Raw genomic sequence first — 22,167 nt, forward strand, 5'->3', positions numbered from 1 at the left:
CCAATTGTGACCGATGTGAGAGGGGAGGTAAATACAGAAGTTAAAGTGTTGTACTTAAATGCGCGTAGTATAAAAAATAAAGTGGATGAGCTTGAGGCTCAGTTAGTCATGGGCAAGTATGATGTTGTAGGGATCACTGAGACATGGCTACAAGAGGACCAGGGCTGGGAACTGAATATTCAGGGGTACACAACGTATAGAAAAGACAGACAGGTGGGCAGAGGGGGTGGGGTTGCTCTGATGGTAAGGAATGATATTCATTCCCTTGCAAGGGGTGACATAGAATCAGGAGATGTTGAATCAGTATGGATAGAAATGAGAAATTGTAAGGGTAAAAAGACCCTAATGGGAGTTATCTATAGGCCCCCAAACAGTAGCCTCGACATAGGGTGCAAGTTGAATCAGGAGATAAAATTGGCATGTCAAAAATGTAATGCTACGGTGGTTATGGGAGATTTCAACATGCAGGTAGACTGGGAAAATCAGGTTGGAAATGGACCCCAGGAAAGAGAGTTTGTAGAGTGCCTTCGAGATGGATTCTTAGAACAGCTTGTACTGGAGCCTACCAGGGAGAAGGCAATTCTGGATTTAGTGTTGTGTAATGATCCTGATCTGATAAGGGGACTAGAGGTAAAAGAGCCATTAGGAGGCAGTGATCACAACATGATAAGTTTTACTCTGCAAATGGAAAGGCAGAAGGGAAAATCGGAAGTGTCGGTATTACAGTATAGCAAAGGGGATTACAGAGGCATGAGGCAGGAGCTGGCCAAAATTGACTGGAAGGAGGCCCTAGCAGGGAAGACGGTAGAACAGCAATGGCAGGTATTCCTGGGAATAATGCAGAGGTTGCAGGATCAATTTATTCCAAAGAGGTGGAAAGACTCTAAGGGGAGTAAGAGACACCTGTGGCTGACAAGGGAAGTCAGGGACAGCATAAAAATTAAGGAGAGGAAGTATAACATAGCAAAGAAGAGTGGGAAGACAGAGGATTGGGACTCTTTTAAAGAGCAACAAAAGTTAACTAAAAAGGCAATACGGGGAGAAAAGATGAGGTACGAGGGTAAACTAGCCAATAATATAAAGGAGGATAGCAAAAGTTTTTTTAGGTACGTGAAGAGGAAAAAAATAGTCAAGGCAAATGTGGGTCCCTTGAAGACAGAAGCAGGGGAATTTATTATGGGGAACAAAGAAATGGCAGACGAGTTAAACCGTTACTTTGGATCTGTCTTCACTGAGGAAGATACACACAATCTCCCAAATGTTCTAGGGGCCGGAGAACCTAGGGTGATGGAGGAACTGAAGGAAATCCACATTAGGCAGGAAATGGTTTTGGGTCGACTGATGGGACTGAAGGCTGATAAATCCCCAGGGCCTGATGGTCTGCATCCCAGGGTACTTAAGGAGGTGGCTCTAGAAATAGTGGAAGCATTGGAGATCATTTTTCAATGTTCTATAGATTCAGGATCAGTTCCTGTGGATTGGAGGATAGCAAATGTTATCCCACTTTTTAAGAAAGGAGGGAGAGAGAAAACAGGTAATTATAGACCGGTTAGTCTGACATCAGTGGTGGGGAAGATGCTGGAGTCAATTATAAAAGACGAAATTGCTGAACATTTGGATAGCAGTAACAGGATCATTCCGAGTCAGCATGGATTTACGAAGGGGAAATCATGCTTGACAAATCTACTGGAATTTTTTGAGGATGTAACTAGGAAAATTGACAGGGGAGAGTCAGTGGATGTGGTGTACCTCGACTTTCAGAAAGCCTTCGACAAGGTCCCACATAGGAGATTAGTGGGCAAAATTAGGGCACATGGTATTGGGGGTAGGGTACTGACATGGATAGAAAATTGGTTGACAGACAGAAAGCAAAGAGTGGGGATAAATGGGTCCCTTTCGGAATGGCAGGCAGTGACCAGTGGGGTACCGCAAGGTTCAGTGCTGGGACCCCAGCTATTTACGATATACATTAATGACTGAGACGAAGGGATTAAAAGTACCATTAGCAAATTTGCAGATGATACTAAGCTGGTGGGTAGTGTGAATTGTGAGGAAGATGCAATAAGGCTGCAGGGAGACTTGGACAGGTTGTGTGAGTGGGCGGATACATGGCAGATGCAGTTTAATGTAGATAAGTGTGAGGTTATTCACTTTGGAAGTAAGAATAGAAAGGCAGATTATTATCTGAATGGTGTCAAGTTAGGAGGAGGGGGAGTTCAACGAGATCTGGGTGTCCTAGTGCATCAGTCAATGAAAGGAAGCATGCAGGTACAGCAGGCAGTGAAGAAAGCCAATGGAATGTTGGCCTTCGTAACAAGAGGAGTTGAGTATAGGAGCAAAGAGGTCCTTCTACAGTTGTACCGGGCCCTGGTGAGACCGCACCTGGAGTACTGTGTGCAGTTTTGGTCTCCAAATTTGAGGAAGGATATTATTGTTATGGAGGGCGTGCAGCGTAGGTTCACTAGGTTAATTCCCGGAATGGCGGGACTGTCGTATGTTGAAAGGCTGGAGCGATTGGGCTTGTATACACTGGAATTTAGAAGGATGAGGGGGGATCTTATTGAAACATATAAGATAATTAGGGGATTGGACACATTAGAGGCAGGAAACATGTTCCCAATGTTGGGGGAGTCCAGAACAAGGGGCCACAGTTTAAGAATAAGGGGTAGGCCATTTAGAACGGAGATGAGGAAGAACTTTTTCAGTCAGAGAGTGGTGAAGGTGTGGAATTCTCTGCCTCAGAAGGCAGTGGAGGCCAGTTCGTTGGATGCTTTCAAGAGAGAGCTGGATAGAGCTCTTAAGGATAGTGGAGTGAGGGGTTATGGGGAGAAGACAGGAACGGGGTACTGATTGAGTGATCAGCCATGATCGCATTGAATGGCGGTGCTGGCTCGAAGGGCTGAATGGCCTACTCCTGCACCTATTGTCTATTGTCTATTGTCTATTGAAGTGGGGAGTACCCAATTCAATTGCAAGTTGGTGATTTGCATTCACCTTTTGCATCATATATCTAGTTATACTTTGACAGGTCTGTGCGGCATTTTTCACATTCCAACGACACCCATATTTCTCCTACAGAGTTTGTGCTGCCAGGCTGGGCAGTGACTGTGATGTTTGGTGGTTCCGTGTGGGGTGGGAGGACCCGTTGCTCCTCCCGTGCAGCAGGTGGCGCTGCACAGGACAAAGGGATGGTTATCTCTGTCCGTGCACAGTGTGTGAGTGTGGTTGCAGCCATTGTTAGTTGTCTTGCTGCCAGCATTGAGTTAATGTGATAAAAACTTCTGTTGTAGCTTGAAGACTCTTGAAGTTTTACGCAGGCATAGAACAAGAACACAAAAGTGACCAAACCGGCACTCTCAGTCGGGCGAGCTCCAGAGATATGTTTTATTTTCGGGGGTGAGTGGAGCACAGTACCTCATGGGGGCGTTCATGTGCACTGAAGCTTGGTGCAGTCAATGCCAAGGCCCTGTGGGGGAGGGCCACAGCCTAGGGCAAAGATACTAGAGGAGCAAGATGAACCACTCCGTCAAAATCGCCTACACTGAAGTGTAGCACGCAAAGGAGCGTATCGTCTGCCATTTTAGTCGACAAAACCCGCCGTTCGCTCTGCCTCTCGCAGTGTAATCAGTGTTTTGGGGCAACAGTATGCGTGATGATACCATTAAGATGCAGAATATATCTCATCTATCAATTCGGCCTACTAAAATGGCGCCGTGACACACTACGGTTTTTAGGGTCGAGTGGTCTATCTTGCTCTGCTCTATTATCTTTGGTCTAGGGTCCTTCCGCTGCTGGACACCAGGCAGCAGGGTGTGGTGGAGACGCCCCTCAAAATAACGGAAAGGATTCCACGCAAGTGGGCCACATGAGACAATAGACAATAGGTGCAGGAGGAGGCCATTCGGCCTTTCGAGCCAGCACCACCATTCAATGTGATCATGGCTGACCATTCTCAATCAGTACCCCGTTCCTGCCTTCTCCCCATACCCCCTGACTCCGCTATCCTTAAGAGCTCTATCTAGCTCTCTCTTGAATGCATTCAGAGAATTGGCCTCCACTGCCTTCTGAGGCAGAGAATTCCACAGATTTACAACTCTCTGAGTGAAAAAGTTTTTCCTCATTTGAGTTCTAAATTGAGGGGCAAGGGTGGGGGGTAATTTTGTATCATTGGTGTATTGAATGTATGTATTGAATGTATATGAGAACGTCGGACAGAGTTTTGTAAGGAACATGTTGTATACATTTATTTCTCGAATAAAGTATATTTTGAAATGTTTAAAAAATGTGCGTTAGCACTGGCCTGGCCTCGAGGGAAGGAGGCGTGATGAGATCAAGCTTCTCCCTGCAGCTCACCCTCACCTGAAACCCAACAACCAGTCAAATTTAAACAGCCTCTCACACTGCCTTGAGGACATAAAATGTTGGATGGCACAGAACTTCCTTCAATTAAATGAGAGCAAGTCTGAGGTCATCCTATTCGGCCCCCCCCGACTCCATCAAATCGATAACAGGCAGTCTTGGAAGCCTATCCTGCCTAGTCAAACCGCATGTCAAAAACCTCGGCATGATATTTGACTCTGCATTAAAATTTGATAAGCAAGTCAACGCTGTGGTAAAAGCCAGCTTCTTCCAACTTCGAACCATAGCTAAAATCAAACCTTTCCTCCAATTCGACGACACAGAAAAAATCATTCACGCTTTCATTTCCTCCCGCCTAGACTACTGCAACTCCCTATACACTGGGATCAGCCAATCTTCTCTGTCCCGCCTGCAACTGGTCCAAAACGCCGCAGCGAGACTCCTGACGGGTACCTGTAAAAGGGACCACATCACCCCGATTCTGGCCCCTCTCCACTGGCTCCCTGTACGGTACAGAATCAACTTCAAGCTCCTCCTATTCACGTATAAAGCCCTAAATGGACATCCCCCCCCTACATCAAAAATCTTCTAACCCCCCTCTCTAACTCCAGGTCCCTCAGGTCGGCCGACTTGGGGCTACTCACTATCCCGCGGTCTAGGCTTAAGCTCAGGGGTGACCGCGCTTTTGCAGTTGCAGCTCCTAGACTGTGGAACAGCATTCCTCTCCCCATCAGAACTGCCCCCTCCATCGACTCCTTTAAGTCCAGGCTCAAAACCTATTTCTACTCCCTAGCGTTTGAGGCTCATTGAGGAGGCGCTGTGAACTGTTTATGTGCTACTGTATGTTTCATTTTTTTCCTTAGTACCTAATCAGATGTACAGCACTTTGGTCAACGTGGGTTGTTTTTAAATGTGCTATACAAATAAAATTGACTTGACTTGACTTGACTTGACCTCACGAAGAGGCGCTGGCGGTCGGTCCCAGGTTTCTCCTGGTGGATCTGTCTTTGTGCGGCTGCAGTCCCTCACGATCTACGAGCAGGAAGAGGCGCTGCCATCACGGGCTTGCCCCGGCCACTCAGTCAGACGCTGGCTATCCACAGCCTCCTCCCGGCAGCCCAGTTTGTACCGCACAGTGACGCTGATGGTCTCAGGTTTGGCCCGGTGACTCAAACCTGTGACACGGGAATACAGCTATAAGGGACCCCCCCCCCCCCCCCCCTCCCCCTCCCCCCGCACCCTCACCCCCTCCCCCACGCAGGGTTGCCAACTGTTCCGTATTAGCCAGGACATCCCGTATTTTGGGCTAAATTTGTTTGTCCCGTACGGAACTGCCCTTGTCCTGTATTAGGCCAGGGGGGCACTGTAGGCCCGGACACTGTAGCCCGGACACTGTAGGCCCGGAAACTGTAGGCCCGGAAACTGTAGGCCCGGACACTGTAGGCCCGGACACTGTAGGCCCGGACACTGTAGGCCCGGATACTGTCGGCCCGGACACTGTAGGCCCGGGGGCCGCTGTAGGCCCGGACAGTGCAGGCTAACGAAGTGTGTTCGGGGCCGAGTGTGTTCGCCTAACGGAGGTTGCGCAGCAACCCGCCTCCCGGCCCGGGCGGCCGCCATGGGTGGAGCGGGAGCACGTGGCCGCTGGCTGGGTGAGGTCGTGTGGGTCACGGGGCGGTGAGTTCACCTTGTCCCGTATTTGGGAGTTAGAAAGTTGGCAACCCAACCCCCACCTCTCCTCTCCCCCCCCTCTCCCCCCTCTGAGAGAGACCACTCATAGACCTAGAATGCAGGTAGAAGCTTTCATTTACTTGCATATAGACCAGAGACCACACACAAATATGACCTTTGCGACAGAGACTGTCACTCCCGCATTGGTCTCTTCAGCCACAAGCAACGCTGCTCTAGCCGAGGTGTGGAGCAAGCAGCCAACAACTAGCATGCATCACCCATGGTCAGCCATGACTGAGGGGGGGCCTAAGAAGTTTGGAAGTATTTTAAACAAAGTGGTAGGAAACTTGATACTCTATTTATTAAATTAATAGCAACTTGGAAAAACTATACATGAATATTTAAAATACTTCAATGGAACTGATTTGATATATCCATTTATACAAAGACAAATATATCCATTGATAATGTGATAAGTGTTTCCAGTTGCACTGTGGAAAACACGGTATATTTAACTACACTTCTGTTAAGAGTATCAGATAAATATTGTGGTTGTTAATTCATTTACACTTGGGAACATTTATCTTGTTATATTTTGAAAAGCATATCCATTTTGTGGCTGGTGTATCAGCAACTTGCTGGTTGGTATGTTTGGTTACAAGATAAATCCATTAATATTTTATGTAAATCCATTTTATTCAGTGGTGTCCACATTGATCTATTCTGGAATAATTATAGCCATTAAGATTGCAGTGTGAATGTTAATTTATTCTATTACTAGACCAGGTGAACCCGTTGGGCCCAAACCTCTCCTGCATTGGTGCAGAACCCTCTCCTCCCCCCTTCCCCTCCCCTCTCCCACCCCTTCCCAAATCCCCTTCTCCCCCTCCCTCCTCACCTCCTCCCCTCCCTCCCTCCTCCCCCCCCACCCCACCTCTTCCCCCTCCACCTCCCCTCTCCCCCCCCCTCCCCCACCCCACCTCTCCCCCCTCCCGGGCCGAGCAGCATCTCTGGAGAGAAGGAATGGGTGACGTTTCGAGTGCGTGCAGCGTGGGTTCACTAGGTTAATTCCCGGAATGGCGGGACTGTCGTATGTTGAAAGACTGGAGCAGCTAGGCTTGTATACACTGGAATTTAGAAGGATGAGAGCGGATCTTATCGAAACGTATAAGATTATTAAGGGGTTGGACTCGTTAGAGGCAGGAAACATGTTCCCAATGTTGGGGGAGTCCAGAATAAGGGGCCACAGTTTAAGAATAAGGGGTAGGCCATTTAGAACGGAGATGAGGAAAAACTTTTTCCGTCAGAGAGTTGTGAATCTGTGGAATTCTCTGCCTCAGAAGGCAGTGGAGGCCAATTCTCTGAATGCATTCAAGAGAGAGCTAGATAGAGCTCTTAAGGATAGCGGAGTCAGGGGGTATGGGGAGAAGGCAGGAACAGGGTACTGATTGAGAATGATCAGCCATGATCACATTGAATGGCGGTGCTGGCTCGAAGGGCCCTTGTGGCCCCTTGACTCCCCCAACATTGGAAACATATTTCCTGCCTCTAACGTGTCCAACCCCTTAATAATCTTATATGTTTCGATAAGATCTCCTCTAATCCTTCTAAATTCCAGTGTATACAAGCCTACTCGCTCCAGTCTTTCAACATATGACAGTCCCGCCATTCCGGGAATTAACCTAGTAAACCTACGCTGCACGCCCTCAATAGCAAGAATATCCTTCCTCAAATTTGGAGACCAAAACTGCACACAGTACTCCAGGTGCGGTCTCACTAGGGCCCTGTACAACTGCAGAAGGACCTCTTTGCTCCTATACTCAACTCCCCTTGTTATGAAGGCCAGCATTCCATTGGCTTTTTTTCACTGCCTGCTGTACTTGGTGTTGAGGCCCATTTTCAGGCCCTACTCAGTGCTTCCATGCAGTCGTGTGTGCCAGAGAGTACTTTGGAGCACTTTGCCCTGCTGCTTTGATGAGAACACTTCCTGACCGTATCCGAGGTTTGTTTTCAGTGAGGGAGAGCAGGCATCCACTCAGGGGAAATTATATGTTTGAAGAAATGAGGGTAAGGGCAAATGTGAAAAATAAATGTGTGACTGTTAAAGGGGTCAATTAATGGATTAACAATGAATTAAAAGAGTGTAGTAATATGTGTAAATTCAAGAAAATGTTCAAAAACATTATATTTGAAAGACACAAAATATGTGATCAGCACTGAGAAATTACAGAAATGATGGATCTTGAATATATTTGTGTTTCTTTCTATGTTTTGTTTGTCTGCTTCTGACTTATGAGGTTGTGTTTTTTGATTATATTATGTTTTATTGTTTTGTTTCACTGCTATTTTTGCTAGTTAGGGTAATGTTTTGTTAAGTATTAAGGGTCGGCACAATAAGCTTTGGCTTCTGCCCACACCTTTTTTTTGTCAGAGAATATCATGTGTGATTATATTGTTTTATTTTTGATACAATGATTTTGCACTATATAACTTTCACAATTGTATGGCCAATCTGTTGTATTGCATTGACCGAAAAATAAATAGATTGAAAATAAATAAATAATAATATCTGCAGATTTCTTTCCTACTGTTAATTCACTTAACATTTGCAGTTTTGATAAATGTGCCTGTAAATGTACACACATCCTGCATCGTTTAGTTCATTGTCACGTGTACCGAGGTACAGTGAAAAGCTTTTGTTGCGTGCTAACCAGCCAGCGGAAAGACAATACATGGTTACAATCGAGGCATTTACAGTGTATAGATACATGATAAGGGAATAACGTTTAGTGCGAAGTAAAGTCCAAACAAGGATAGTACTAGTGAGGTAGATAGTTGTTCAGCACTGCTATCAGAATGTGGTAGGATGGTTCAGTTGCCTGATAACAGTCGGGAAGAAAGAATGATTCTTGAAAGAGTAGAAAAAAAAACTGTAGATGCTGGTTTAAATCAAAGGTAGACACAAAATGCTGGAGTAACTCAGCGGGTCAGGCAGCATCTTGGGAGAAAAGGAATGGGTGACTTTTCGGGTCGAGACCCTTCTTCAGACTGATGTCAGGGGAAGGGGCGGGACAAAGATAGGATGTAGTCGGAGACAGGAAGACTAGTGGGAGAACTGGGAAGGGGGAGGGGATAGAGAGGGGAAAGCAGGGACTATCTGAAGTTAGAGAAGTCAATGTTCATACCGCTGGGGTATAAACTGCCCAAGCGAAATATGAGATGCTGTTCCTTCAATTTGCGCTGGGCCTCACTCTGACAATGGAGGAGGCCCAGGACAGAAAGGTCAGATTGGGAATAGGAGGGGGAGTTGAAGTGCTGAGCCACCGGGAGATCGGGTTGGTTGAGACGGACTGAGCGGAGGTGTTGAGCGAAACGATCGCCAAGCCTGCGCTTGGTCTCGCCGATGGAGAGAAGTTGACATCTGAATGAATGAATGAATGAGTTTATTGGCCAAGTATGTGCATATACAAGGAAGGTGCCTTGGTGCTCCGCTCACAAATGACAACACAAACACACAGTTAACAGCGGATACAATAGATGAGGTTGGAGGAGGTGCAGGTGAACCTCTGCCTCACGTGGAAAGACTGTTTGGGTCCTTGGATGGAGTTGACTGTTCTACCTAAGAACACTGAAGAAGTCTGGTCTACCCCAACAGCTGCTGACGACCTTCTACCGCTGCACCATAGAAAGCATCCTAACACATGGCATCCCTGTGTGGTACCTCAGCTGCACGGAGGCAGAGAGGAGAGTTCTTCAGCGGGTAGTCCATAGAGCTCAGAGGACCATCGGAACACAGCTACCAGCCTTGGAGGGCATCTACAACACACGATGCCTCAGAAAAGCCACCAGCATCCACAAAGACTCTTCACACCCCTGCAACAGTCTGTTCGAACTTCTACCATCGGGCAGACGATACAAGGCCTTCTACGCCCGCACCTCCAGACTCAGGAACAGCTTCATCCCCAGGGCCATAGCTGCTATGAACCGGTCCTGCTGAGCCGGATGGTCACATCACACAGTGAACCGGCACAGATCTACTTGCACTTTATTCTGTTTTAAAACTGTTACAATTTGCGTCATTGGGTTGTTTAAATTAATACTGACTAGCTAATTAAATTATTGCTTCGTATGGGAGGCGCATTCCCAATCTCGTTGTACCCCTGTACAATGGCAATAAAGATATATTGTATTGTATTGTATTGTAAAGGGACAGGTGTTGCATCTCCTGCAGTTGCTGGGGAGGGGTGGTTTGGGTGGGATGGAACGAGTGATCTGCCCTTCCAACCTCAAAACAAATTGCAAGTTTGTCATCAACTCCTTCATTAGCAGAACGATGGACAGAAATCCCCCTGGTGTATATGAGACACTGAAACAAGCATTTATTTTGGAAAGCAGCCTCGGTGGAGAGAATCTAACAAGCTTCTGCGGTTGTCAGAGGAGTAAAATGAACAGGAGAGCCATTTCACTGAGAGCACTGAACGGATTACAATCATCTCAGAAGGATGAGTTTGACATGCGATTAATATAGAATTGAAAATGACGTTGAACAGCTCTGCACAAACTGAACAGCAGAGATAAACCAGACAATTACGAACCACTACATCTATCATCGGCAGTAGGGAAGTTACCAGAAGAAATTCTGAGGGAAACTATTAATTTATACATAAAGACGGATTATTCAAAGATAACATGGATTTTTTAAATGGGAAATTTTTGTCTGAATAACTCTATTGAATTTGATGGAAGCGTATTGTTGGGGGCTATGCAGTCGATGTACTCTCCACGAGAGTAAGGTTTTGGAAACAAAATCCACAGGAGACAGGAGGTCCAAATGGTTGGAGCGAGATCTAAGGCAAGTTGGATCCAAGATCGGATCGGTTATAGGAGTACGAGGGCCAACACTTCAGGTTTGTTTTGGTGATTAAAATCCGTGGCCACAAGGAACTGTGTGGTAATATGCATTAACGATCTGGATTGGAATTAGGAAGTATGGCTAGCAAATTCAGATTGCATTTAAGATTTGTGGCGTTCACAGTGTGAAGGGTCGTCTCATGCAAAAGGACATTATTGATGAGTTGGTAAAAACGGCAGAACGACAGGAGATAGGATGTAATCCTGGTTAAGTGTGAAGCATTGCGGAGGACTAATAAGGCTTGGTCACACACAATGAATAGTGGGATCCGAGGGGCTACAAAGGAACAGGGGGATCTTGGTGTACACGTTCAAGGACATTGAAGAAGATAGCACAGGTAGATAAGGTTGGTGAAGAAAGCATATGGAAGATTGCCATCATTAGCTGGGGCTTAAAATGCATAAAGCTGGAAATTTATAGCACAACTTTAATAAATATTGATGAAACAACAGCTGTGTACGATGTGTAGCTCCAGGCTCCACATTGTAGGAGGCATGTGATTGCATTGGAGCGATGCAGAGCATATTCAATCAGGATGTTACCCAAGATGGAGTGTTTCCGTTATGAGAAGAGACCGAGGCTTGGTTTCTTTTCCTTGTGTTGATAAGGAAGAACCTGATTTAGGTATAGAGAAAGGTAGAATGTTCCCCATGGTCGAGGTATCTAAATCTAGAGTATCTAAAAGGCAAGAGCCTTAGAGGATCAGAGGAGGAATTGGAGTGTGGTTGTACTCTGGGATGCACTGTCTGAGGGGGTAACAGAGGGAGAGACTAATTAAATCAGTTCCTAAACAAGCATTTGAATCACTAAGGTAGATGGCTACAGGCCAGGTAACAGTGTATGGTAGTATTATATTTGGGTATCTGTCCAACAATAGGCAATAGGTGCAGGAGTAGGCCGTACTGGGCTGAAGGCCTGTTTTTATGTTTACTTCCTTCTGACGGCACTGACATTTTTTCCCACAGTAAACGTGTAACTTTCAAAAATGTAAGACTGTTAATTGATCCATTTAAAATCATTCCCTGCCCTTATGAAGTCATTAGCAAGACTCGTATTTCGGTTATATTTAGTTGGTATAGCTTGAATGACAACTATTCATGACCAACTACTGCTGGCTTTCTGGTCAAAGTCAAACACCGCTCCTGCATCGGTGCAGAAATGTCATCCAGGATCACCGGGAGAACCTCTCTGAATATTTCCATCCACTTTGGAGGATAGATGGGGCTTTCGTTTAACATCTGTTCCAACAGTCAGGAATGGATGATCATTTCAGGGGTTGGACACGTTAGAGGCAGGAAACATGTTCCCAATGTTGGGGGAGTCCAGAACCAGGGGCCACAGATTAAGAATAAGGGGTAGGCCATTTAATACGGAGATGAGGAAAAACTTTTTCAGGCAGAGTTGTGAATCTGTGGAATTCTCTGCCTCAGAAGGCAGTGGAGGCCAATTCTCTGAATGCATTCAAGAGAGAGCTGGATAGAGCTCTTAAGGATAGCGGAGTCAGGGGGTATGGGGAGAAGGCAGGAATGGTGTACTGATTGAGAATGATCAGCCATGATCAAATTGAATGGCGGTGCTGGCTTGAAGGGACGAATGGCCTACTCCTGCACCTATTGTCTATAAGGGTACTATCACCTAGTCAAATGGTTCAGAGGAAGATTTACTTATGGAGCCCCTTTGCTTCAAACTCCATCAGTCATTTAAATCCATACGAGTGAATGGAGATGCGGTCCATCACTAACATAGGCCCTGCTATTCATTGGGTCCGATTCAATTAAAATAACTGATGGCTAAGCTAGGACATCTGTCGATGCTAATGTGCATCCAGTCAATTCTCCAATGATGCATTGGTTAAATCTTTATAATTGGTCGAAAATGAAAAGGATTAGGCAGCACCAAAGATAATAGAGCAGAGCAAGATAGACCACTCGACCCTAAAAATCCGTAGTATGTCACGGCGCCATTTTAGTAGGCAGAAACTTGCAGAAACATTTAAAAAGAAAAATAACAAACATCTGTGAATTGATAGATGAGATATATTCTGCATTTTTATGGTATCATCACATATACTTTCCCCCAAAACACTGATTACACTGCGAGAGGCATAACGAACGGCGGGTTTTGCCTACTAAAATGGCGGACGTTACGCTCTTTTGCGCACTACACTTCAGTATAGGCGATTTCAACGGAGTGGTTCATCTTGCTCCTCTAGTATCTTTGGACAGCACTCACTCTTCTGATTGATAGTGAACCTTCCTCATACTGTTAAGTACACATGGTGCCAAGTTTGATCAGACTTGGATCTGATGTCTCAAGGTGGTCAAATAATTTTCCAGGAGTCAACTTTTGAGCCACACGGCTGATCTAATGGGCCGCTACTGTCCTTGTGTGTAATCGCTCCCTCTATATTTGTTCCTGAGGTGGTTGTTGCTGGCAAAGACCACATTTATGGCCCGACCCTAATTGAATTTGAGAAGGCGGTGAGCTACTGCAGTAAGGTGAAGGTGCTTCCACAAGACCATTCAGCGGGGAGCTCTTGGATTTTGACCTACTGACACAAAGAAAACAGTGAGATATTTCCATGTTAAGGATAATGAGTCACAATGAAAGGAAATTCTGAGGGGATTGGATTCACCTTATTCTTGGTGGTGAGCTTTTAGGATTTGATGCAACATTTCTTTAAAAACTGCTGCTCGCTGGAGCCAGGGTGCAGATGGTTGATTGGTGCCAACGTAAGCACGTTGCTTTGACCTATGAGTTGTTGAATCTATACTCATCGAGACAAGTGGACTGTCTGCTTTGTAGAAGGTGGAACTCTCTTGGGAAATCTAAAAGGAGAGGCAGCTACTGCAGTGTATCCAACATCAGACCAGCTCCTATAACCACAATATTGTTTCATTGGTCAATGTTTCCCTCGATGATGACATGTCCCTGGATGTAGGAGCATCTTTCATCTATTTACACAGCAGTCTTTTATGTGAAACTACTCCAAAAAGCAGGCACTTGATTGATTATTTGGAATGTGTCACGAGGCAAACTATGCTGGTTAATAACATACAAGTAATCTAATGTTTGCGCCAGAGAACAAATTATATTTTATCCAATGTAAATAATAGCTTTGAAATTGTACATTTCACAGTATTGGAGAATGGCTTTTAATGATGATACATTTATTATTCCAAAATGTGCTCTTCCAGCATCCTGTTAATAAATCAATGCCGAATAATGTAAGCAAAGACTACAATGAATAACACACAGGACATATTTTTATTAATGATTTCTGAGTTAAATGAAAAAAACTTTTGAGATTGGTGTATTTTTAAAGTTAACAAAAAATTGCACCAGTCCTAAGAATTAAGGCTTAAATAATGTTTCTATGTCTGAACACTGAAACTCGAACTGAAGTCGTTGCATCTTATAATGCAGCACTAAAGAAATGTGACAGAGTAGTTAATATTGCTCTTAACTGTTTTGTTTAGAAGTGACTTTTTAAATGGAAACTGTAAGCAACAGTGTGGGCCATTAATTTAGGCTGCAGCTATGGACAATGATGCTCTGTGCACAAAATTGCAGGAATATTCGGTTTTAAAATGCGATTATTGCTTTTTGAAAACAAACGCACTTAAGTGGTGATATTACAGTGCAATAATGATATCTGTTGCTCAATTCACCAAATTGCATTCAAGAGAGAGCTGGATAGAGCTCTTAAGGATAGCGGAGTCAGGGGGTATGGGGAGAAGGCAGGAACGGGGTACTGATTGAGAATGATCAGCCATGATCACATTGAATGGCGGTGCTGGCTCGAAGGGCCGAATGGCCTCCTCCTGCACCTATTGTCTAAATGGTAAAGCACTTCAAATGTCCCAAATAAAATGAAGCTCTATCCTAATGCAAATGCTTTAACATAAAATAACCCAGTAAAGCCCTTTCTCTTAAAACTACAGATACGTTGAGTGCTTTGCGAGACTCGATGCACAAATTAAAATACACAACAACAAAAAGGCAACACAGCAGGCTGCATACATTTACATTAAAAACCATATTAGTGTTCTATCACTGTCATTTTTCCTTTAAGTAACTGCGTTTACTTTCCTGATCTTCCAACACCATTTAGCTTGAAGATTTTCGACCTTTCCTGTACAATATCCTTATTAGTGTTTGCCACTTTGCACAAGATGGAAATTAATAATTTCCTTTACTTGACACGGCCATTTTTATTCCAGGAAGACTAATTACAGGAGTGTTTTGACCATGATTAAGATAAATAATTTGAGCACTTAACATAAAGACGATTCATAATCTTCTCAATTGTAGTTAACGAGAAAAGAAAAAAAAAATCAGAGGCCAATCTAGTCTCTCTCTGCGTGTTTCCAGACAAAAGAGAGAACTAGAACAAATTCCACTGTAATTCAAAAGACAATGTTACTTCCTATGATGAAAATATAAAAAATAAATTTAAATTTTGGATACAGCACCAAAGGTAAACCACACAATCTGCATAAACATTAGTTTTAAAATGATACACATACCACTGTGGAAAGTGTTCTGTAACTTAACCTTAAACAACCATCTCCAGGGTCAAGGCACCACCACTATTAGCTGGTGTATCTGTCTTCCTTTCACATTAAAACACAAGGACCACTGTAGTTTTACATTATAATCCAACAACCATTAGATGGTTCATGTATTTCCTGTAACAAAGCCATTGTGTCTTGCCTATTCATAATGAAAACCTGCATGCTATTTTACAGACTGAATATAAATACACAGGTCAGGGCTATTGCAGCCTGCTTGATAATTGTACAGCAATGCAAAAAGAAAAATTTAGTGCAAAAAATCCCCTTCCAAATAGAATTCAAATGAGAGTGCGGCCAGTGAATATGCGACCACTCTCTGACTTTACTTGCATCAAGAGGAACAGCCATGGTTGAGTGATTGGCCTGGTTCAACACAATGATTCACCTGCCAAAAAAACCATGGTGCCCAAGCTGACACCGACACTGCCATATGTTTAACTGTAAAAACAGAACAATGGACAGTTTGAGATCTGCCCCTGGTAGATCTCGTACATTTGGTGACAGTGATGAATGTCGACTGTCAATTCCCCCCCTCAGCAGTCCATTTTCACTTTCTCTAACGAATTGCTTATTTTCCCTAAAGTCTTTTTGATACGTAATGCTGTGAGCCGGGCAGAAGGATTTTGGTACCAGCATTCTTTCATCAGCTTGGCTAGAGCAGACAGGGTCTGAAAGAGAAATGGGTAATGTTACAATGCAGGCAGGCTTTCAGTTCAAATCCAGTCTCCCTGTTCTGCACATTGGAACACCAATGCTCTTGTGAAGTTGCAAAAAGACTCGTGCCCCAGTGGTGCTGGGCATCTTAATTTACACTTCCAAGTCACCTCAGCGTCACAGATACTAACGTCAGCGTGTGCGCTTGGCACAAGCTTCAGTACTTGGAAGAAGTCAGGAGAGTTGATTAAGGCAAGTGGAACCCCAGAAAAGCTATGCAGATGGGAATAACATGCGTTTCTTCTTTCCATTCCAATGTTAAAAGCGGTGCTGGCTCGAAGGGCCGAATGGCCTCCTCCTGCACCTATTGTTTATTTTATTACATCTATTTTTAGCTCTGTTCAGTCGCGGTGATCGTGATATTGGCAAAGATTAGGTGCAAGACCTCATTTGATACAAAATGCTCCCATTTCTTCAGCAAAGGCAAAACGGACAGGCTAATTTCCACCAGTTTCCAAATAATTTCTATCCATACTGCATGTCAGCTCATCAGATCAGGCCGACTATCCAAACTATGCTTTAATCTAATCTACAACTCACTCTCAGTACACCCCTGGCTTTCTCTTACGTAGTGTTTTTTCCTGATTTCTTGGCTCCAGTTCTCTGACACAATCCTTTAGCATTTCATCAACTCGACTCCAGCCGTAACTGTTTGTGAATCATCAGCTAAATCAAGCAGTCCCAAAGTTTTTCCTTCCGTCTGCTCCCTTTAGCATAGACAGACGGTGCATTTCCCCAGCATCTCAGTCGGAAGCTGAGCATCCAAGCAAGTGTTCGCCACCAATAAAATTACTTCCATTTGAACATCACCGATCTTAGCTCGTAACAAATGTGCTCTACTACTGAAACAGTCACTAACAGGCTGGCTTAGTGACGATATAACTGCTTCAATGGATGGTTCCCAAGTTCCACCCTCGCTGTTAGTACCACAATACCCTGCTTTCCTCGCCTTGCTCAGTAATCACCAGTGACCTTGTCAGCACCTGCTCACTCAACACTTACATGTCAAAATCCCTGCTGCAAGACTGCCCGATTTTGTTAGCCTGAGGTTGATCCCTGGGATGGAGGGACTGTCATATGAGGAAAGATTGGAAAGACTGGGCTTGTATTGACTGGAGTTTAGAAGGATGAGAGGGGATCTTATAGAGACGTATAGAATTATAAAAGGACTGGACAAGCTAGCTGCAGGAAAAATGTTCCCAATGTTGGGGGAGCCCAGAACCATGGGCCACAGTCTAAGAATAAAGGGGAGGCCATTTAAAACTGAGGTGAGAAGCAACTTTTTCACCCAGAGAGTTGTGAATTTGTGGAATTCTCTATCACAGAAGGCAGTGGAGGCCAATTCACTGGATGGATTTAAAAGAGAGTTGGATAGAGCTCTGGGGGCTAGTGGAATCAAGGGATATGGGGAGAAGGCAGGCACGGGTTACTGATTGTGGATGATCAGCCATGATCACAATGAATGGCGGTGCTGGCTCGAAGGGCCAAATGGCCTCCTCCTGTACCTGTTTTCTATGTTTCTATGAATGTCTGCGTGTACCATCTGCTCTTCCAACATTAGTAGAGCCCCTTGCATGTCCTTCCCTCAACCACACTGATGCTAGAGATTTTATTTACCCCTGCTCACACTCACCACCTCAAACCATACTTATTTAAGTCTTGCCTCTGGTCTAGGTCATCAATTCTTCTCTTGCCAATTTTCTGATTTTTGGTTATTTCCAATTCCAAATGATCCACACGATAGCACAAGATGCTTTCAAGAGAGAGCTGGATAGAGCTCTTAAGGATAGCGGAGTGAGGGGGTATGGGGAGAAGGCAGGAACGGGGTACTGATTGAGAGTGATCAGCCATGATCGCATTGAATGGCGGTGCTGGCTCGAAGGGCTGAATGGCCTACTCCTGCACCTATCGTCTATTGTCTATTGTCTATTGATACATTTTGAACTTATTGTTGGCGGAATCATTAAAGGAGGAATTTATCGTTTGTGGAATCATTAAAGGACAAAAAAGAAAAATGCTTGAAATAAATGAAAGAACAAAACAGAACGGGCAAAACATTCACATGTGAGCCCAAAGAGCAGGAATGTTCCAACTAGGAAAGGATATCAGGTCTGAAGGGCATCTGAGAGATGTAAAACATTTCTTGCCACATGGTACAATGAGGAACACCAATAAAAAAGTATTTTAAGTGGGGAAAGGCAAGAAATTTAGGACTGTGATCAAAAATCTCTTCATTTAAACAGTTATAAATCTCAGGGTGCCAAAATCTCAGTCACTGAAGGGAAGCATGCAGGTACAGCAGGCAGTGAAGAAAGCCAATAGAATGTTGGCCTTCATAACAAGAGGAGTTGAGTATAGGAGCAAAGAGGTCCTTCTGCAGTTGTACAGGGCCCTAGTGAGACCGCACCTGGAGTACTGTGTGCAGTTTTGGTCTCCAAATTTGAGGAAGGATATTCTTGCTATTGAGGGCGTGCGGCGTAGGTTTACTAGGTTAATTCCCGGAATGGCGGGACTGTCATATGTTGAAAGACTGGAGCGACTAGGCTTGTATACACTGGAATTTAGAAGGATGAGAGGAGATCTTATCGAAATGTATAAGATTATTAAGGGGTTGGACACGATAGAGGCAGGAAACATGTTCCCAATGTTGGGGGAGTCCAGAACAAGGGGCCACAGTTTAAGAACTGAGGCCATTTAGAACTGAGATGAGGAAAAACCTTTTCAGTCAGAGAGTTGTGAATCTGTGGAATTCTCTGCCTCAGAAGGCAGTGGAGGCCAATTCTCTGAATGCATTCAAGAGAGAGCTAGATAGAGCTCTTAAGGATAGCAGAGTCAGGGGGTATGGGGAGAAGGCAGGAACGGGGTACTGATTGAGAATGATCAGCCATGATCACATTGAATGGCAGTGCTGGCTCGAAGGGCCGAATGGCCTCCTCCTGCACCTATTGTCTATTGTCTAAATGGTTGGGATAATCAAAATACAAATGATATCTCTTTCAATTTGAAGGGAATCAGAGGACAGCAGAAAGAAAATATCTGACTGGTGGAACACTCTTGAAAGGCCTACATTGTCTGGGATCTCTTACATTTTTACTACATAATTGATGGCGTTAATCCAAAATACGTAAGATGGTCATATTGGCTGTTTTAACTCCGCCGTCTAACATTTTTTGTGGTTTCATCTGCAGACCAATTAAATATTTAGAAATCACTGGCAGCCAAATCCTTTAGAACTGCTCTTGTTTGGTTCAATCCAAATAGTTTCCAGGATGCCAGGCTCCATGTGCTTTTTATGCACTTGCACCTGTGATGTTTAGACACAGGATTGATTCTTTGGGTTAGCAGCAGAAACTGACAATACTGTCAGGCAGCTTGGAAGAGTTGGAAAGAAGTGACATTTGGCTTTCAGTGACATTCAATGGATGAAGATACAAAAGCGTACAATGGAAAAGAACAGATTGTGAGAATGAGTGGGAATAGAAAAACTTAAGTACATGTACAGCGATCAGCAAAAACATTATGACCGCCTGCCTAATATGCTGCTGGTCCTCTGTGTGCAGCCAAAACAGCGCCGACCCGCAGAGGCATGGACTCTACAAGACCCCTGAAAGTGTCCTGTGGTATTTGGCACCAAAACATTAGCAGCAGATCCTTCAAGTCCTGTAAGTTGTGAGGTGGAGCCGCCGTGAATCGGGCTTGTCGATCCAGCACATCCCACAGATGGTCAATCGGATTGTGATCTGGAGAATTTGGAGCCCAGGGCAACACCGTGAACAGTTCATCGTGTTCCTCAAACCATTCCCCAACAATGTGTGCAGTGTGGCAGGGCGCATTATCCTGCTGAAAGAGGCCGCTGCCATCAGGGAATATCATTGCCATGAAGGGGTGTACCTGGTCTGCAACGATGTTTAGGTAGGTGACACGTGTCAAATTGACGTCCGCATGAATGGCCGGACTCAGGGTTTCCCAGCAGAACATTGCCCAGAGCATCACACTCCCTCCTCCAGCTTGTCGTCTTCCAACAGTCGGTTCGGACCAGATGGGATAGCCTTCGTTGCCCTCGCGCATCGATGAGCCTTGGGCGCCCAACACCCTGTCTGTTGCCGGTTTGTGGTTTGTCCCTCCTCGGACCACTGTCGGTCGGTACTCACCACCGCTGACTGGGAGCACCCCACAAGCCTTGCCGTTTCAGAGATGCTCTGACCCAGTCGTCTGGCCATAACAATTTGACCCTTGTCGAAGTCGCTCAGGTCTTTACTCCTGCCCATTTCTCCTGCATCCAACACATCAACTTCAAGAACTGACTGTTCACTTGCTGCCTAATATATCCCACCCCTTGACAGGTGCCATTGTAACAAGATAATCAATGTTATTCACTTCGCCTGTCAGTGGTCATAATGTTTTGCTTGATTGGTGTATATGATTGCAATACTTAGCAAATAGAATATGATGAAATCCCCTGAAACAAAATGGTGAATTGAATCATTATTCAAAACAAAGAGTATTGAACTCACAGGGTCAGAGAACCATCTGTTCGGAATATTTGGTCTTTGCTGTTCCACACACACAATTTTCCGCATATCTTCAAAGCTAGGGTCATTCGGCACCAGATCATAAAATGGGGGTTTATATTCCTCTGCAATCCCTGCAAAAGAAAGAAGTTGAACTCTGAAGCAAATTAAATTTAGATTTCACAATGCAAGATTATCCAAAATAAACCTGACAATCTACAAAGGATTTTAGTTTCGTTTCGCGACACAGCATGGGAACAGGACCTGTGGGCCACCGAGTCAGCACCGACCGACCGACCGACCAGCGAACCCTGCACACCAACACTATCCGACACACACTAGGGGCAATTCACAAGCCAAGCAACCTACAACCTGCGAGTCTTTGAAAACGCAAGATCCTGGAGAAAACCCATGCAGATCACGAGAACGTACAAACACCGTACAGACAAGCACCAATGACCAGGATAGAACCCGGGACTCTAGCGCTGCAAGGCAGCAACTCTACCGCTGTGCCACCGTGTCACAATTAAGTTGATTGTTTGAATGCTATTGAGGGCGTGCAGCGTAGGTTTACTAGGTTAATTCCTGGAATGGCGCGACTGTCGTATGTTGAAAGACTGGAGCGACTAGGTTTGTATACACTGGAATTTAGAAGGATGAGAGGCGATCTTATCGAAACATATAAGATTATTAAGGGGTTGGACACGTTAGAGGCAGGAAACATGTTCCCAATGTTGGGGGAAGTCCAGAACAAGGGGCCACAGTTTAAGAATAAGGGGTAGGCCATTTAGAACTGAGATAAGGAAAAACCTTTTCAGTCAGAGAGTTGTGAATCTGTGGAATTCTCTGCCTCAGAAGGCAGTGGAGGCCAATTATCTGAATGCATTCAAGAGAGAGCTAGATAGAGCTCTTAAGGATAGCGGAGTCAGAGGGTATGGGGAGAAGGCAGGAACGGGTACTGATTGAGAATGATCAGCCATGATCACCTTGAATGGCGGTGCGTACAGGCTCGAAGGGTCGAAGGGTCTATAATGCCTGGGCCTGAGAATCCCTGGGCCTTGGTCAGGGATACATGTCCATAATTGTGCCCCAAAACAACAGTGGTTTCAACTATTGAGTAGCCGATCTAGATAATCCCACCGAAGCAGATAATCCCACGCTGATTTGCACGCTTAAATGACATAGCTCATCTCATCGAGGCTACAATAGAGCTTTGATATTGGGGTGTAATGACATTTGCATTTCGGTTACTGACTTCAAACAAAATGCATAAGAACGATCAAAAGGACAGGGCTTCAAGATTCCTACACCTAATTGATGGAGTACTTTTACCTCTCTTCTTTCCCAGCCAATATTTATTGCTCAACCAACATTGCTAAAATAGCTCATCTCGTCATTGTTATTTTCCAGAGTTTTTCAGGTA

General features: G+C 44.8%; 1 protein-coding gene across 2 annotated transcripts in view; it reads right to left on the reverse strand.

Moving 5' to 3' along the window:
- Positions 1 to 13,981: 13,981 nt before the first annotated feature.
- Positions 13,982 to 22,167, reverse strand: part of LOC144592960 (activin receptor type-1-like) — a 45,476-nt gene continuing 37,290 nt past the window's right edge. For both annotated transcript variants that reach the window (XM_078398337.1, XM_078398338.1), the window contains exons 9-10: positions 20,748 to 20,878; positions 13,982 to 16,187 (exon numbers count right to left, since the gene is read on the reverse strand). In XM_078398337.1, coding sequence (XP_078254463.1) covers positions 16,053 to 16,187; positions 20,748 to 20,878 — 266 coding nt within the window. In that variant the 3' untranslated portion in view covers positions 13,982 to 16,052. The remainder of the gene's footprint in view (positions 16,188 to 20,747; positions 20,879 to 22,167) is intronic.

The sequence above is a fragment of the Rhinoraja longicauda genome, chromosome 4 (assembly GCF_053455715.1).
Source record: "Rhinoraja longicauda isolate Sanriku21f chromosome 4, sRhiLon1.1, whole genome shotgun sequence".
Lineage (NCBI taxonomy): Eukaryota > Metazoa > Chordata > Chondrichthyes > Rajiformes > Arhynchobatidae > Rhinoraja > Rhinoraja longicauda.